The 19,272-nt window shown below is 44.0% G+C and overlaps 1 protein-coding gene across 1 annotated transcript in view; it reads left to right on the top strand.

Moving 5' to 3' along the window:
• The window catches only part of MSRA (methionine sulfoxide reductase A), a 350,738-nt gene that overhangs the window by 124,863 nt on the left and 206,603 nt on the right, over positions 1 to 19,272 (top strand). The window contains exon 2 of the mRNA XM_063086834.1: positions 19,075 to 19,143. Coding sequence (XP_062942904.1) covers positions 19,075 to 19,143 — 69 coding nt within the window. The remainder of the gene's footprint in view (positions 1 to 19,074; positions 19,144 to 19,272) is intronic.

Raw genomic sequence — 19,272 nt, 5'->3', positions numbered from 1 at the left:
CCCCGATTGCCTTTCAGCTCTAGCTACTGTGACTCCTTTCACCAGTCCCTAGACAGTGGCCTGAACTGGCCCTTCACTTAATCCTCCACACCTTTGAGCCCTGCATGCCCGTGGACACCTACTCATCTTCCAGCCCTAATGCCAGGACCAAGCATGTCAATGTGGACCATCCCCTCCCAGTCCTCCCTCTGGCTCCATAGGACAGACACTCTTCCATTCATTCCTTCAGAGCAGAGGGACAGGAGCTCAGAGGGTAGGGTGACCTGCTCACAAGCAATGTGCTGGTGGGAGTGGAGCCCGCCGGAGCTGCACACTCAGCTCCTCACACTCTGGCCATGGCTCTTTCTGCATTGTGCCGCCTTCCTGTCTCACCTGTGCCCATCTCACTGATATACAGTCCTGAACCGAACCTGGACAGTGGCGTGAGGTCAGCCCTGTTTGACTCCTCCTGGCCCTTCCTTGCATTGCCCGTTTCCCATCATGGATTTGCCCCTGTACTGAAAGAGAGGCTTCCCCAACCTCACATTCTCATCTCCTCTCATCCCTCCTCTAGTACATTCTCTATAAGGGCCAGATGGTAAATATTGTAGGCTTTGCAGGCTGTCACGGTGACTCCTTTCTGCCACTGCAGAACGAAGGCAGCCACAGACAGTACAGAAATGAATGAGTGTGGCTAGGTGCCAATAAAACTTTATTAATGACACTCAAATCTGAATCTCACAGAGTTTGCATGTGTCACAAAATATTTTTCTTCAGATTGTTTTTCAATCATTAAAAAATGTAAAACCACTCTTATCTCATGGGCTGCACAAAAACAGGACGCGGGATGCCATAGTTTTGCTAGCCCCTGTTGTAGACCTAATTGGATAGTGACGTTTACCTTTGGGTAAAATTGTCACTGCGTTGGTTCCTGGAGGCACATATAATTTAAACCTCCAGCTGGAGGTGGAAGGCTCTGTCACCTCCTGAAGGGTTTCAGGTAGCTGAGGCTGCGGGCGGATGAGGGAGGGCACCAGGCAGATGTGTCCTCTATGCAAAGTTGGTTGGTCCTGCTGTCTGCTACTATCTCTTCAGAGGGGTGTTATATTTAAATCCTATATGTCATTTGTCTTTGAGTTCTGTCTAGAGAAAATGGTCTTGCTCTGGTTTTTGTAACAACACCAGGCTTAGATCTTTCTGCGTGAATGGTCACCGGCCATCCTGAGTGTTGATCCTGTACATCCGTGCTGTTTAGTGTGGGCAGAGGGACCGCTTTTGTTTCTGGACGAAAAGCTTTTCATGAAGTGTTTCTTCCCATTGGGACTTACATTGAGTCTCAGCTCAAGCCGTACTTTTCATCTCAGATAGATTTTAAAGGCATGGGTACCTGCCATTGCACCACGGAGGACCCTCCCTCAGTGTGGCAGCTTCTGCAAAGGGCGCGGCCAGCTGCTGGCCATCTTCTCTTGGCTGTGAAGTCTCCAAGGTTGAGTCCCTTCCACATTTGGTCTCCAGATGGTCTACCATGAACACACATTGCCTAAAACTTGGCCCATGATCTCTGGAGCGTCTTGAGAATTTGCTTTTTACCCATACTTGGGTGCATCCTGGAGTAAAAACTTCAATAAAAATGTGGTGCCTATTTGTGGAATTTGGAAAGAAGCATGGGAAAGAAAATGGAGAGTAAATAAGGAACTCGATCCTCACTCAGTTGTCTTCCACTCCCTAAGCCCCGCCCTGTGTTGTATGTTAGGAGCCTCACATGGAATGCTGCAGCTGGGCTACTGGGTAGGTGCTTGACTTATATAGTCACCTTTAAAAAGATGTTCCACAGCCCAGAGGAACACTTATTTTCTATATTTCTCTGCAAGCTGGGTAATCTGAGAAATAAAAAATTAGGTAGACTATCCACTGTAATAACAAGACACAACTTCTTTATCTGTATTTCTTCCCAAAATGTTTTGATTACATTAAGTGTTACTAGCAAGCAGTAGCTGCTCGCTATTATTGTTTTTAAATTAACCTTAGAAGGTCCTTCAAGCGTATTAGATAAACATGTTACCTGTCAGCGTGGACTTATACTCTGGCTGTTTCTCTCTTCAGACACAGTTCTGTCGTCATTCCATTATACTGAAGAAATAGGACTATCAATTATCAATCCTTTGAAATGATTATACATGTAGACCACAAGCTCATGGGATTTAATTTGAATGAATGGGTTAGTACTCTGGAACTTTAAAAATTATGCTTTGGGAACGAAAATCTTCTCAATTTCCTTTACAAGTTTTGAGAATTTGTAAGTTCACAATTTAAACAATTAGGTAATATTTATATGTTTAGGATCTCTCACAAGATTTTTAAAAAATCCTTAGTTTGAAATAGTTTAAGAACCACAAGAATAATACACAGTTCCAACATGTCTTTCAACCTTCTTCCTCCAATGATAACATCTTACCCAATCATAGTATGTTGTCAAAGCCAGAGAATTTACGTTGGTATAATATTATTAACTCAAATACAGATCTAATTTGGATTTCACCATTATTTCATGCACTTCTTTTTTGGTGTATAATTGTACAAAATTTTATCACATGTGTGGATTTTTGTAACCATCACCACAATCAGCACACAGAACTGTTCATCACGTCAAAGAAATACCCTCGTTTTACCCTTTAATAGTCTCATTCTTCTCTCTAGGTTTTGTTCAGACTGTTTTGTTAGGATGTGAAAACAACAATAAAAACAGAAGTAGATTTTGAGAAGGTGTTTAGTTTTCAGTTGATTTCCACAGTGGTATATTTCAAGTGAATGAGAAGAAAAGAATGGAGAGTCCTGTTCAGGCTGTGAACACTTCCATGTTTGCAGTGCATTTCATGTTAGTTGTTTGCAGAAGGTGTGAAGTAAGAGTTGACCTGTCCCATTTGGATATCAAGTTGTTCTAGCACCATTTGTGGAAAAGATTATCCTTTCCTGATTGAATGACCTCAGTACTGTTGTCAAATTTAAGTATGTACTCTGTATTCTGTTCCACTCCCTATAGGACTTTCCTTATGCCAATAGCACATGGTCTTGATTACCATAAGCTTATAGTAAGTCTTGAAATCAGGTAGCGTAAGTTCTCCAACTTATATTTCAAAATTGTTTTGGCTAGTTTAGGTCTTTTGATTTTCCATATAAATTTTAGAATCAATATGTTGATATCTACAAAAACCTTCCTCTTTTTTTTGGTTATCAGCATTGTGTTGAACTACAGATTAATTTGGGAGAATTGAATCTTAAGGCTTAAGGCTATTGGGTCTTTCAATCCATGAACATGGTATATCTTTCCATTTATTTAGATCTCCTTTAATTTCTCTCGACAATGTTTTATAGTTTACAGGGTACAGATCTTACATATATTTTGTTAAAAATCTCCCTCAGTATTTCATGTTATTTGATGCTATTATAAATAGTACTGCTTTTTAAAAAATTTCAATTTCCATTTTTTGTTGCTATTGTGTAGAAGAAGAGTTGTTTTTTTTTTTTTTTGCATGTCGACCTAGTATTCTGTGATCTTGATAAACTTACTTATTAGTACAAATACCTTTTTTTCCTTAGGACTTTTAAATTATACAACCATGTTGCCTGCATATAAAGAACACTTTTCTTCTTCTTTCCTTTCTATGTGACTTTTATTTCTTTTTCCTGCCCTTTTGAATTGACTAGGACCTCCCTACAATGTTGAATAGAAGTAGAGTGTGTATACATCCTTGCCTTTTTCCTGATTTAAGGCTGAAAACATTGTCTTTTACCATTAAGTATGATGCCAGTTGTAAAACAGCTCTAAATTCTGTTCTTAGATTATTGAGAATTTTTTAAAACTTACAAATAGGTGATGAATTGGGTCAAATGCCTTTTTATCATCTGTTGAGATTATCAGATATTATTTTTTCTTTTGTATTCTGTTAATATGGTAAACTACATTGAGTTTTTTTGAATGTTAAAAACAACTTTGCATTCCTTGGATGAACCCCACTTGGCCATGATTATTTTTCTTTTTATATATTTCTGGATTCAATATTATTAAAGGACTTTTGTGTCTTTGTTCATAGGGAGATTTGTCTGTAGTTTTCTTATGTCTTTGGTTTTGCAACAGGGTAATTTGTGTCTTATAAAATAAGTTGGGAAAAGCAGCCTTCTCTATTTTTTGAAGTAGTTTATGTAGAATTGGCATTTTCTCTTCCTTAAAAGCATCTAGAATTTCCCAGGGAAGGTAAATGACCCTAGGATTTTCTATTTCAGATTTTCTATTTCTCATGTCAGTTTTGGTGAATTGTCTTTCTAGGTGTGGAAGGAATTTCTTTAGTATTTCTCCTGTAGCATGAGCACAGTATGACACATTCTCAGGAGAAGGCACTGGGGGGATATTGTTGGAGGAAGTCTTCCCCTCCATTGCCAGTGTGGGCCAGGGCCAGCGGTGTGGGCATGAGGACCTCCAGGGGAACCTGCTGCAGCCATGGGCCCAGAACACAGTCTCTCTGTGATCTTACAGCCTCAGCTTGGTGATAACTTTTCTGTAGCCCTCTCAAGAGTGGAGCCAGAGCCAATGGGCTGTGCCCAGAGCTCCCACAGACAGTCCAGAGGCCTCCCCTCTCTGTCAGTGCCTGGACCTTGACCACATGACAGTGCCGCCAGCTGCTGATCACCTGCATCCTAGAGGGCGTCCTGTTGCTTGCTCCAAATCTCCAGACCAGCTCTGCCCTGGCCAGACCCACAGACTTCTGTTCTGTCCAGGGCTGAACCACTCCTCCCACAGGTCTGAATCCTCCCACATCTGTCCTTCTTAGGTATGCTCCCTCAGCCCTAGAGTGTTGTAGAGAGTTTCCTATGGTCACTCTTTTATCATAGTTAATATCCTTTGTGTTATACTTCCTGTTAACCTGCTGTGTGGTTTCTGTCTCCTGACCGGACCCAGAGAGCTATGTAAGAATTTCTTGTACACGGTATTGGAATTGTGGCTTTTGTCTTCATTTTCAGGAAGGGTAAGTGACATTGCTGTGTCTCTAATTGGCATTTTTTTCTCCTTCCTTTGCTTTCCCCCTTCTCATGTGTTTTCACCTGGGACTTGACTAAAATGAGGAGACCAGAGGTGGTGAGTGATGTTTCTGCAAGAACTGGAGGTCAGCGATCCATGAACCAGGAACAGTTTCCAGTATCGCTGAAGTGATCGGCTGCAGCTTTAGTCCTCCAGTGTTGCACGGTGGTTAGCAGAGATGTTTATAATTTCTTGAGGTCTCGCGAGCACAGCATGTAATAGGATCTCTTGTTTTGCTCCATAGGATAGAGATATCATGATCTTAAGCTGCTTAAGGACAAAGTATCCAGGCTAACAAATAACCTAGCTTAACATCAGCAACAATTTTAATTTTTAGATTTGATTTTTATTTTCATAGAAAGGGGGAAAAATATATTTCATACAGGTATTTCTATGAATAACAATAACCCAACTATCTTTTTATTTTCATGTAGTCAAAGAAAAAAGCCCCCACACTCAACTAACCAACCTATCAACCAGAAAAACCCCACCAAAACACAGAAAATTCTCTCTGTTGCAGTTAGGCCTTTGGCATGGATTTAAATTTAGCCTCCCTGGGAATTTTGGAAAAGCATTTTTCTTCATTGTTTTTGTAAGCCCAATGAGGCAGAGATATAACTTCCCCAAACAACACAGCAGGAAAAGCAACTAACAATCCCCTGGATAATGCAAATGAATAAAAATTGCCAGAATTATTGCAAAAGTGCTAAAAGCCCTACTTTGATACTTTATACACGATTCCTAGACTTTAGTGGTTCAGAAATGCCTGTTTTAGCAATGCCAGCACACTAGGGAACAAAGTTTGTGGAGAAAATAAATTACGTAGAGATAGTCTTAACTTAGAAATGGGTCACCATGTTCCAGGGGTGATTTGTAAATTGGTTAGACTGGAAATATGTTTCTTTTCCTGTGGAAATCAGCTGTATAAAATATGGTTTGATTTCCTGGCTAATGTCATTAGATTTCCTTTGTAAAAAATGCATTATTTTCCTGTTATTAGAACACATTAGTGTATTAATTCTGTTTTTTTTTTTTTTTTTGTGCCTGGCTAGTATGGGGATAAGAACCCTTGACTTTAGTGTTATCAGTACCACACTCTAACCACATGAGCTATCTGGCCAGCTGTCATTAGTGTATTAATTTTCTATTTCCATGTAATCAATTATTCCAAAACCTAGCAGCTTAAAACAACACTTGTTTATTATGTTCTGGTTCTCGGGTCAGGAATCTGGGCAAAGCTTAGCTAGGTGCTCCTGGGTCAGGGTTCCTCCTGAGGCTGCTCTGAATCCTATGAGGCTTGCTCATGTGGATACTGGCAGTGCCCAGTCTCTTGCCATGTGGGCCTCTTCACAGGGCTGCTCATGATGGGGCAGCTGGTTCCCCTGCTGTGAGCCATCTGAGAGAGATGCAAAGAGCACTCAGGATGGAAGTCATCATCTGCAACCTGCCCTCAGAATCAGCCTCCCATCACTGCCGTCGTGGTCTGTTCAGTGGGCATGCATCACTGAGTCCAGCCCACACTCCAGGGGAGAGGAGTTCCACTCCCCCTCTTGATGGAGCGGAATCAGAGGATTTGTGGCCATGTGTGGAAAATGGGGGCATATCTGCTGGCAAGCTCATGGAGCCCTGCCAACAACAAGTGAGACTGGAGTGGACCCTCCCCAACTGAGCCCTCAGATGAGACCACAGCTCAGCTAACACCTCGACTGCAGCTTCGTGAGAGGCCTCCAGCCAGCTTCCCATCCCAGTGTGAAATTAGAGCACTGAACTTAGAACACAGCTCTCATTTGAAAAGTGGTTGGTAAGCAACAAGGGCTTTACTCCACTTCTTGAGAGGACGCCTCTTTCCACAGTGGTAAATGGTACTGTGTGGAGATTTCTTTCCACAGTCAGGCTGGGAGCTGGGCAGCTCAGGAAAGTAGGGAAATGTCTTTGTTTAAGCTCACCTAGCTTGCAGCCAGCATGACCCTTATGAAACGGTGGGTTCTTCATGTTGTGGGATAGAACTTAGAACATATTTGCTCACTGAAATGGGCTTCCATAAATTCAGAATCCTGGGAAAGGGTTATATTTGAAACTTGTTACAGGTAGAGTCGGCTCTTGTGGGATAGCTCCCCACCATTTATAACAGCATGTTCATGGGAAAATGGATCCTGTGTCTCAGACGTCCTTCCTATAAGCATGCTTTTGAAATGTGGCTCATTTTTAAGTTGGGGACTTTCCTGTATTATATTAGGTCCTCCCCTGAAACATTCCTAACAATGGTTTACATTTTGAGCTATCAGCCTTTTGGGAGGAGAAAGACAGAAAATAGAGATTACTATAATTTGCTCTTAGCACTAAGAGCCGGGCGGACCTATCAAGGCAGAGTTCTACTCAAAATCAAGGTTTTCTGCAGGGTATATTCTAAATTTCCTTTGTATCCAAGGCATGCCAGATCACAGATGTCTCCTTTGTTTCTAGAACTCTAGGGTCCTAATCAGGTACTTCCAAAAATACTCAATCAGATTTAGTACGTGAGAAACATTTTTGGCTTGCCCTAGGCCCCAGTCAGCCCATGTCTTGATGGAAACTGATGGCCTTTGTGCAGAGAGGGCTGCCATCCAGACCCCAAGTGAGCTTAGGGGAGGCTGCCTTTGCTCTCCTGGATTTGATATTTCCAGACATGGATCTCATTTTATTCAGCAAATGCTCCAGTCGGTCCTTAGAGAATTTGTCCAGGAAGCAACCCATCTCTTGAATATCCAAATGCTTGCCAGAGTGTCTATTCAAGGAAGATAACTAGGTAGACTTCCCTCTGCAGACCTTCATGAAGTCAGGTGCCCAGAAGCATGTTTGAAGAGCCGCCCATCCTCATAGCTCCCCAGTGAAGCTGTCCTGTTTTGCATCACTCTTTCATACAAAGACAAGTATAAAAAATCATAAAATGCCTTTCTGTGTCATTTTTAGAACCATCATTGGAGATTTTGTTCGTTATGTTTAATATGAATATGGAGTGGGTGGGTTACCCAGCATCCCTTAATTAGCCATGGGACCAAGCCTACTATCTCAGAATGACAGGACCTTAGAGGAATTTTCGGAGCAGCTGATTTATATGTGCTGTCTTTCTAGTAAGAGCTGAATTTTTTTTGGGGGGGGGGAATATAAAATGTTTCAACTACTTTTAAAATTAGGAGTGGTGAACATCTGAAATAGATTTTAAAAATATCCTTATCTTCTGTTATGGAAGAAAATTGCAAGGGAGAGAGAAACAGAAAGGATGAGAGGCAAGAGGGACAGAGAAATAATTCAAATAGGTACCAAATTCCAGAAAGGCAAAACATTTGCTCACGTACCAATCCCAATCTCTCTCTCTCTTCTCTCTAAAATAAAAAAGGGATAAACCCAGAAACACCTTTTATTTTTATTTCTGAGTAAGTATTCTTTTAATTCTATCTAAATTTTCAGATGGTTGATCCTCTTACTAATCCTTTCCGCCTTAAAAGGAGGATGATTAAAACATTGCTCTGGAGACTGCAGGCCAACTTTAGAGAGGAAATGGAGCGATCTCTCTATCTTGAGGCCTTTCACGGTACTCTGAATTACTTGGAATTTTAGAGCTGGGCTGTAGCCTTGCTACTGTGCGATACAAGTGGGACCATATTTGGCATTTGTCTTGGGACTGGATGCTGTTTAAGCGTCGGGTTGATCAGAGGTCAGTGCTGCTTGCCTGTGGCTGCAGCCTCTCCATGTCTCAGCATGGCCCTCATCCCCGGGAAGAGGCTCCCGGACTTCCACATGCTCACCAGAGTAGCACAGGCTGGGGACATTTAAAATATTTATTTTTATTTCTGAAAAAGTAATGCATTGCATGGAACAAAGCTCAAAAAGTAGTGGCAGAAGGTTTTTTTTAAAAAAGTTTTTAAATTGTAGTGTGTTATACAGATTGTCCTGCACTTTGATTTTTTTTTTGGAATTAACAGTGTATCTTGTAAAGAGTTCCACACCCTCTTTCTTCATAAGGGTGCACGTTATTCCACAGCATAGATTACTTTATGCAAAAGACTGGCGCTGATCTTTTTACAAACAATCCTGTAATGACTGTCTTTGTACATGAGCAAAACCTGTATCGTAGAAGCCGATCTTTGATGAACCTTATTAATGTTTCATGTTAATGTTCCATCTCTTTATCAATATTTTATTCCCCTTAGAATCTTTTCTCTCTTTCTCCTGACCCCCAACAACAGAAAATAATTTAACAAATCGGAATTCCATTGTTTTTAACGGGGGCCAGCCTGAGTGAAATTGACATCTATGTTTAGATCCACGATGACCCCTCTTTCTTCTGAAAGTCACATATTTATCTGTATCTCCTTCATTTCTGTTATAAAAAGAGAAGCAAGATGAGTTTGCTGTCAGGCTTGTAACTACGTATTCCATGTTGCGTGTTCGGTTAGGAGCTTCCATCAGGAAATGAAGTCAGGATTTCTCTTCATGGAGGAATAGCCTCAAGAAAGCCAGCAGGGTTGACCTTGGCAGTGTGGCCGGGATGCTGAGAGGATGGCTTCATGTCAGGCTGGAACAGATTGCAAGGGGAGGTGTGGCCTGCAGGCTCAGCAGAGCATTCGGCCCGGTCATTTATCATTGTCAGAGGGGACGGGGTGGACGGGGGTGACTGGACCACTGTTGCTCAGCTGCAGACTGACAGCTGACAGGGCCTTGTGTAACCTCCAGGCAGACAGTGTGCTGTCAGGGATGATGTGCTACCCACTTAGGGCCTCTGACGTGTTTACAAGGAACAAGATGAGGATCTGCAGCACTCTGTGCAGCTTGACTGGAGCCCTATGCCACCTGTCCCCACAGTGCTGCATAGGACAGTTTGGAAAGCAGATTTAACCGTGTTTTGGAGGTGCACAGTTAGGCTCCAGAGTGATCATATGGCTCAGATGATAGGATGAGAAAATACCTTGGTGGGCCTCCTGTCTTGGTTGTATTCCCAGGACATGGACACTCTGCACAGGGCTGATCATTTTCATGTGGCAGACAGACACCAACAAATGCTGGGAGAAAGTAAATAACTTTGCTTCATCCATCTGTGGGGAAGCCCGACCCCTTTTCAAAGCCCAAGTCTTTGAAGGGCAACAGTTTCTTAAACAAGAATAAAAGTTATGATCTCTGTGTGATTCTTCATAGATACATTTAGCATTCATCTAAAGATCTAAAATGTGTTTTAGAATCAATGTGAAACATGTATCTTAGTGTAAAAGAAAATCATTTTTTTAATAATCATATATTTCAGTACATCTATTTTCAACGTTGTTATTCACAAGGATGTCACATGCATCAGGCTGAAATATAGATTTTAATCCTTAAAATAACCTTATTTTAATTATAATTTCTATTCTCAAGATTATCTAATTTTGGCAGTCATTAGGAATTACCTGTGTTAATAAGGGGAGCTTTCATAAAAGTCAGGTGGAAATTTTCCATCAATAATATAATATATTCTTATCACAGATGCCTAAGTTAAATGTGGTTCTTAAATGTGGCAATTAATAAAAGTCTTACAAAAGTGAATATGGAATTCTTCTGAGAATCAAGTAAATGATGATGGAGTGCTTTTGCTGGACTAATGTCGCGTGAACTGGCAATATTAGCAGGAGTAGCAGGATGCTTTTGGAGTTGCAGGCAGTGCTGTGACCACTGAGCCTGCATAGACGTGTCCACACGTGTCCTGAGGAGTGGGACAGGGCACTGCTGGTGGAGGATGGAGAGAGGGCAGCTGTTGTGTCTTTCCCTCCCTGTGTCATCGACACTGAGCCCAGTGCCTGGCGCATCACTAGTGATCAGTAACCATTTTCTAACTGCGATGTTATCTGGCCAGAATATGGATCCCTGTGCCTTGACTTACTGTCAACCTTTCTTCACCTTCCCTTACATGTCCACCCAGCAGCTGATAAGCTCACAAGCATTATGCAAGCCAGGGACAGGGACATGGCCCTCACCAGAGAGGACTTAACAGACCGGAGATTCAGCTGGTTTGAGTTCATCTGGAAGTCCCTAAACAGCTCGGACACTCACTGCTCGTGGGCGGTTTCTTAGCCGGGAGAGTTGCAGGTGCTCAGAACCCTGGAGAGAGAAGGCCCTGCTGCGTTCTCATGCGGAGCGGTGAGAGTGAGCTGGTCACCGGCTGTGTCCGCTGGGGAGACCTTTGCTGCTTTCTCTTGTGCTTCTTACTCGAGGAAAGCAGGGGGGAAGGACTAGACGGAAAACATTTAGGTTTCCACAACTTGAAAACACATGGGATGGGGGGACTAGCTTTCTTCTTTTTCAAGTCTTGCTTTTTAGTTTTTTCTTCTTTTTATAATTTACTGATTTTTGAAGAAATATTCACTTAAGAAAAATTGGGGAGTACGTAAAAGTGTAAAGGAGGAAAACTCACACATGAATCAGCACACAGAAGCAGCCACTAAGGCAATGTTACCACGCTTCCTTTTTGTCCTTTTTCTGTGCCCTTGTTCTTTTCTTAATTAAATAGGATGCTTCTTTTGTATCTTGCTTTTTCCCTCACTTAAATTTATATTGTTACAGTTTCCTGATGCTGTGGACAGAATTATTTATTGTCATACAATATTTCATCTTAGAATGGTGTTGCGATTTACAGTGCCCCTCTATATTTGTGGGGGATTGGTTTCAGGACTTCCCATGGATATCAAAATCCACAATGCTTAAATCCCTGACATGAAATGGCGTAGCGTTTGCATGTAACCTACACGCTTCCTCCCTTACGCTTTAAATTGTCCCTAGATTCCTTGTCATAGCTGCCACAATGTAAATGCTATGTAAGTAGCTGTTATGCTGTATTGTTTAGGGAATGATGAGGAAAACAGCCTGTACGTGTTCAGAACAGATGCAACCGTCTTTTCTTTTTTCTAAATATTTTTGATCTGTGGTTGGTTGAATCCATGAATGCAGAACGTGTGGATATGAAGAGCTGATTTAACTTGATTAGTCTGCTTTATGTTGGGTCATTTGGGTTGTTTACAGTTTTCCACTGTTATAAACAATTCTGTTGTAAAGATCTTTGGAATCTTTGCCTCAATTCTGATTATTTCTAAAAGTAGCTACTTACAGTTGGAATGACGAGGTCAAAGGTTTTAAGCGCTTTCTGCATTCTTGATGCCTATTTTCAGATTGCTTTCCAAGAAGACTGTAGCTACCCACACCCCAGGGAGTAGGGTGTCTGAGCCCGTCCCCCTACACCATCACCTGTGCTCAGCGTTGAGTTTGTAAGATTTGCCGTTAGTGTGAATTAAAACTAGCATCTCATTTTGTGACTTTGCATCTATTCATGTATTTATTTATCTGTATATTTAACAATTTTTCTGCGTGATGTCTGTCTCTGTCAGTCCTCTTTCTCCATGGCAATGGAGTTGCCGTCTTTCACAGCATCCTGGAAGCCTCCTTGGGGAGCATGCAGAGATGGTCCCCACGCTGGTCTCCAAGGCCTGGTCTGTGGTCATATGCGTGGACTTGTCCACTGAGCAGACTCAGGAAATACGGCAGGTGTATCATTAAACATTAAAATGTCCTATATTTGATTAATGCTTTGTTCTCTTGAAAGCACAGTCTCTTTCGCATTCTCTCTCTCTTTTTGCTGGAAATCTTCCTTAGGATTGCTCTTAGCGAGTTTGTTGATTAGATGGATATTCTTGAGTGTAGGAGATATGAAATTTTTCTTTGTCCCCACAGCATCTAGTACCTGGCACATACTGAATACTGACATCATCACTGCCAGTGAATTAAAACATGGGCTGAAGGACCCCCTACAAGCACTAGCTTGTGCCTCACTGAAACGTGTTGGTGTGGGGCCAGGGCCTTGCTCTGCCCGTCCCGCTCGGACGTTTTCAAGTCCAGGCTCTTCTGCAGAGAGATGTGGGGAGCTGCGGGGCGCGGTATAGGCTTGCTGACCTGGAGCAGGGAGGAGGGGCGGTGGTAGTGGAAGGAGAGGCCAGTGGTCAGAGCAAGGGGACAAAATCCTGAGGGACACACGGATAGTCGGTAGTGCTGCCATCTTAAACTCTTCTCATCCAACTTTCCACCATTTTTCCATAGCCTCTGTTTTGTTTTCAGGGCAGCCCCCACTGGCACCCAGTGCTGGCCACCATGTGAGGAGGACAGGGAAGGCTGGCTGTCCCCTTCTCCTCGAGCTCTGGGAGTGAAGCTCGCCTTCTGGTGTCCACAGCAGTTGGGGACATATGTCTCACTGCCACCACCATGTCTAGCCCCTCTGCCGTCGCACTCCTGACCATCAGTGAGTGGCACCTGCCCTTCCTCGGGTGCAGGATGGTGGGGCAGAGAGCAGCCCTCGGGCAGCTTGCCCACCACCCTGTCACTCCCCACTCGTACCCTCCTGACATGCAGAGCACAGCACTGGGGTGAAACCCACTCTTGGTTAACTTTCATCTTCAAACATTGTAGCCACAATTTGTAGGAACCATAAGGGACAGAAATAATATGGAAGCACAGTGCCTCTGGGCTTGTGTGGCCAGATCATGACCTGTCCACTACTGGTGCCCCCGTCCTGGATCTGAGTGATGGTCAAAGCACCCTCGCTGCTGTGGAGGGCACCTGGGGCTCAGTCAGCATCCTTGGGGTCCCTCCGCTCTGGAGACTGGAGAGACTGGGCTGAGGCTGGGGCTTGCGAGCCACATGGGAACCCTCCATAGTTCCAGTTTGACTGGTACCTGTGCACACCATGAGTTCACGACCCGGAGAAGAAGCCACAAGGAAGCACATGATGGGAGGGGCTGTGAGACCATATTCTGTTTTGGGGGTTGGCAGGTATTTATTATCATATTAGTGAGATAAATGTACTTCACCCCAGCCCTGGTGTGACCCTGCTCACTGCCGAAAAGCTCAGCAGCAGCCCGCATGAGAGCACGCGGTGGGGTGCTCGAGATGGCGGAGCAGTGTGAAGTATGGGTGGGCTGTGAGGGGTGACAGCATGGCTAGGAGGGACTTGCACTTGTAGCTGACCTGCTGCTCTGAGCGTTCAGTGTGATCCCAGGCTCTTCCCATGCTTTGGCTGGCCGGGACTCCCAGGACAGCTACTGCTGTTCCTGGTGTCTCCAATTAGGTAGTGTCCCCTGGGTCCCCCCGTCTGAGGACCCACCTCTAGTCCTCCAACTTTCCCAACTTCCCTGCTATGCAGCCGTCTGCTCTCCCCAAGCTGCCCCCCCCCCCCCCAGAAGATAAGAATTTTAGCTATCCTGGTTTGAGCACAGGACAGGGGGCTAATCAGTGGTTGGTTTATGCCTGAATTTGCATTATTGTACGTACATTATCAAGCAGTTTTACTGTGGCTTTTTCAATGAAAAAAATTTGAAGTGCATCAGACATTCACAAAACAAAGTAAAGAGCAGGATCAGTATCATCTTCTAAAGCTTTTGAACAGTCCCCCAAATCCTCTTCAAAATCCTTACAAAAGTTGACTTTGACCCAGTCTTACCTTAATTAACCTTTCTGCTCCTCAAGCACTAGGCTTTCAAGATAAATGAAAATCTATTCCTCGTCCTCATATACTCTTGACGGAGGACACGTCCTCACCATCAGCAGAGGTTGTCCTGGCACGTATGGCTTTGGAGTGTGCCCTTGTAGAATAGGGAGTGGGGACAGGGACATGTGTCCAGCCAGCCAGATTGGAGGCATCCACCTGCTGTGGCTAGGCAGTGATGTCCCTGTCAGAGACCCTCCTGTCTCCACTTCATACTCAGCTGGTGGTCAGTAGTTAGGACCCCACCAGTGAATGGTTTTTCTGTTCAGTATGTCTGATTGTTTCTGTGGTGAAGTGTGACACTAATTTAGAAACAAAAATTCACAAATGCTAGTTAAGTTTCCAGATTAGCCTGCCCTTCCCCCAAACCTTATTTAACCTATATAATGTCTTTAAAAGATCTCTGGTTTTTGGCCCCCAAATACTCGCCTTAGCAGAGTATTAATGGGAACATGCCTTTAGAAACTCAGCCTCGGTTTCCAGGAATAGAACTGCCATTGCTTGGGTTTAAAGAATTCTCCATTCTTTCATTATGGAATAGAAAGTAACTCACATATAGAGTTTGGGAGATTTCCAGAGGGGTTTTATTGCAGTGTACATGAGAGGAAATGGCTTCTTTCTTTGTACCATCTTCTGTTTTATTCACTTAGACCAGGAATGGCAAAATGATTTGGTCACACCTGCCATCTCTAAGCGATAACAGGCTCTGTGGGTGCTGTGTCGAGAAGGGATTCTGTGGTCACATTTGGGGATTGCAAAAGCACGTTGTGGTTGGTCAGTGATGTCTGCTGTGGGTGCGGATGTGGAGGAGCTGTGGATGTGTGTCATGTGTTTGCTATTCCTGACGCAGATCTTGTGAGAAATGAAGTTCACAGGCAGGTGACAACACAATCAGTTACGTAGTATACGCCACACGCCTGTCTCCACTCTAAAGGCTTTCCATGCTTAATTCATCTAATTCTGAAAACACAGGAGGAAACTTACAGTGAAGACATTTTTACAGCTGAGGAGATGGAAGCAGAGGTTAAGAGGTCAGGTCAAAGCAGTGCAGCTCAGGTCTCGGCTGGGCCCCGGCTCTTGGCAGCTGACACCATGCTGCCTCTTGCTCCTCAGGGCTGTGTCTGTGGCCTACAGGACTGATGGAAGACTCCCTGTATTTCAGAAAAAATGCAAAATTAGGTTTATAGCACAGTTATCCTTGGGCCTCGGGCTGTGGAGTAAAAGACAAGAGTGAGGTCCGGGGGGACCTCAGCAGGCAGGGGGCATAGCAAAGTCACATCCTCCTTCCTTGGTGGTCTCAGAGCCTTTCTGTTTCTTCCTGCCCCGCAGCACTGCCAATTCCCAGGGAGGGGGGTGAGGGGGCAGGTACTTAGGGAAGGGAGGGGCATCTTAGGGGTGGGACAGGCCACCTGGCTGGGAACTATTTCTGAGTGGCCATTTTCAATGGTCATTGTTATATAAGGGACACATGTACATGTAGAGATGTGTGTGGGGGGGGTATTTAATGTAACAAATAAGATATATGAAGGTACTTCAAAAAGTTTGTGGAAAAATGGAATTAAAAGATAATATGAAGCTTTCCATGAACTTTTTGAAGACCCCTCATGTCTTTTCATATAATGGCTGAAGAGAGACTTTTTAGTATCCTTTACTTCATTCATCAGTTCAAAAAATACTTAGTGAACACCTGTCTGTGTCAATACACTGTGCCAGGATCGTGGACATGGTGAGTCAGCAGAGATGCCAGCCCTGCCCTCCCTGGGCTTATGGTCCACCGATGGAGAGAGCATTGAGAAATATATAGAAAATATATAAAGGTAAGGGGAAACAATCCTATTGACCTCCTATGTAGGTTATAATGACAACTAATTAAAATAATGGCATGGATCAACTGTAAAGCTCTGCTCCGGTGGGTGCTGCAGAGGAAAGGGCTTGGGTCCTGAGAGATCAGGGTGGTTGTAGTAGAGGGACGAGGGACCCGGGCGGCCAGACCAGGCAGGTCCTCAAGGCCGTGCTAAAGGGCTTTGACTTTGGCCTAAGAGTAACGGTAAGCCATGGAAGGTGGGGAGGGGGTTGGGGAATTTGTGTCACATAATTAGACTTTTTTTCTTTTTGGAAGAGATTTGTGTCTACATTGGGAAGAGTGCATTGTGGAAGGATCTAGAAGAGTTGCAAGGCAGTTGTAGGAGTCTAGACAAAGAAGTTGTGACATCTGGGACTCGGGTGGTTTGGGTGGTCAAGGGAAGAAGTGGATGGATTCTAAAGCTGTCTGGTAGGTGAAATGAGCAAGATTCGGCAATAGATGAGGTGCAGGTAGTGAGGAGGGGGAGGGGCAAAGATGAATAGAAAGTGGGAGAGTGGGGGCCTGTTCCCAAAGGTCGGGGATGCTGGAAGAGGAGCAGCTTTGGAGTGGAAGGTGGTCTTCCAAAATAAATACCTAGCATAATCTCCCCTTTTTTGTTTTTGTGTGTTTCTCTGCTAGTCTTTCCCCATAAACATTCCTATTTTAATTAGTTGTCATTATAACCTACGTAGGAGGTGCAATAGGATTGTTTCCCCTTACCTTTATTTTTCCACATTTCTATATATTTCTCAATGCTCTATTTAAAATGTTGCATAATAGTCCAATCATTTGATAAATCATAAATGATAACTTAAGCAATTTCTCTTACTTTTGAATATTTAGTTGATTTTAAGATTTCACGATTGCAAGTAATACTTTGGTAAACATTGTTATGTGAGTCACCTGTTTTTCTTCTTGCATTTTTCTTTAGGTGGAATTCTTACACATGGGAATGGTTAGTGGGTTAAAGATTTTGAAGGGGTTCTCGTCTCTTGACATGGGGAAAGGCAAATGTTTTCTAAACCACTGGCGGGAGCTGTGGGGTGCTAACCATGGAACAGAACTTGGACCTCCATGTGGACGCACTTCATGTTTCTTTGAATTCAGTATCCACTAGTCCTGACCATGTTAGTGCTTGACGAGGTCACCTGGAACCCTCCTTTGTATATCTGCTGATGGTGCCAGTTTGTAGCTAACGACCTTGAACTCTGAACCCTGGGCTGGCTCCTTCCCTTCTCCCAGGCTTTGCGTTCTTAGGTGATGTCACAATTACCTGAACTGGACTGATGGTATCCCCAAGGGTTGTCTGAATGAGACTAAGCCCCGTCCACCTTCGGGTTCTGAAGGACCTGTGGTGTGTGCTGCACAGGCGGCCCTGGGTCCCCATGGCTTTGGATGGGGACACAAGACTTCCCATGATATGGTGTGAGTCTTAATCCTCCCTAACTGCCCTTGCTGGTCAACCTGGGACACCTCCACTCCACTGGGACCAGACTATTCCCTGGCCCAGGAGGCTGCTTCGCCTTACCCTCGCAAACCCAGCCTCTCCCTGGAGACCGTGGGGGTCGTGGTTCCTTCGCGCAGCAGACTCTGACTCCTGGCTTCCTCTCCTTGCCCTGCACAGCCCTACAGTTCCCGCAGGCCACATGCCAGGGCTTAGCATGTGACTGTTCGCTCTCTGTACTGTTTGTTTACCTCTCAAAGGTGACTGTGCTCTTCTCTAGAACAGCAACCATGTCATATTGCCCCTGGACCCCTCAGGACCTGGCTTTAGTGCTGAGCCCTTTGCCAGAGTTCGACAAATTAACGTGACCCATTAAATCAAAACGTATGTGCTCCGTGATGCAGTGTCAAAGCATTCTAGCTATTCTTCTTCTGTGTATTTTCTGTATAGGTGTCCATTTTAAAAAATTGCTGAGGAAATTAAAATACTCCTGGATGAGGCATACTCGGATATTCTTTATCTGGTTATAGTTTGTGGATTGTGAGGACAAGTTAATACTAGAAAACCGTAACCTAGGCACTTTTTATTTGAGTCCTCGATAGGCACTAGGGTGGGAAGGACGATTGATTGAGGGGACCTGGGAATAAAGAGGAGAAAGCAGCCCTGGAATATCCATCTGGTCCTAAAGAAGGTTCGTGTCTTTGCCTCTGGGAACAGTGCTTGAATTGTACTGAAATGACATCTACTATTCTGCTGCTCGAAATATTTGTCCCAACGTTTCCCTGCTCTTTTTACTTCTCATTTTAAATACTGATATTGTGTTCATGTTTTGATCGTTAATAGTCTTTGGGGGAAGCCACCCCGAGTTCACCCTGGAACATGGGGTCCCCTTGTCCTGCAGGGGATGGCCTAATACAGTGTGGTTTCTGGCTGGGTGGCTCTGTCTGCCACTGTCCAGCTCTGTGCAAGCTTGGGCCTCGGCTTTTTACAGGATGACCTCCTTGAGCCAGATGATCTCTAGGCTCTTCTATAACTGAGATTAAAACCAAAATAATTGGACCTCTCTTAAGAGGGTGAGCTTCGGTGTGTTTCTTGCTCAAAATGAGAAATGGGCTCACGGACACGTGTAATGACATGTGTTGGTACACGTGTGTAGAACTTTACACTGAAAGTTGCGTTTCTTTCTTCTTTTTTTCTAGCCAAACATCACGTCAGTGGCAACAGAACAGTTGAACCTTTCCCAGAGGGAACACAGATGGCTGTATTTGGTAAGATATCAACTCTGAAAGAAAACCCGAACCGTGTGCAAAGACTGGTGCCAAATTTCTTAGTTTTAGCAAGTGTCCTCAGGGCTTCAAAATCTGGGCTCTTCTAGATATTTACAAGCTGTTACAGCC

Source organism: Cynocephalus volans, chromosome 2 (genome assembly GCF_027409185.1).
Source record: "Cynocephalus volans isolate mCynVol1 chromosome 2, mCynVol1.pri, whole genome shotgun sequence".
In the NCBI taxonomy this organism is placed as follows: Eukaryota; Metazoa; Chordata; class Mammalia; order Dermoptera; family Cynocephalidae; genus Cynocephalus; species Cynocephalus volans.
Note: the sequence above shows the minus strand (reverse complement) of the source record. Positions and strands in the feature narration are given on the sequence as shown.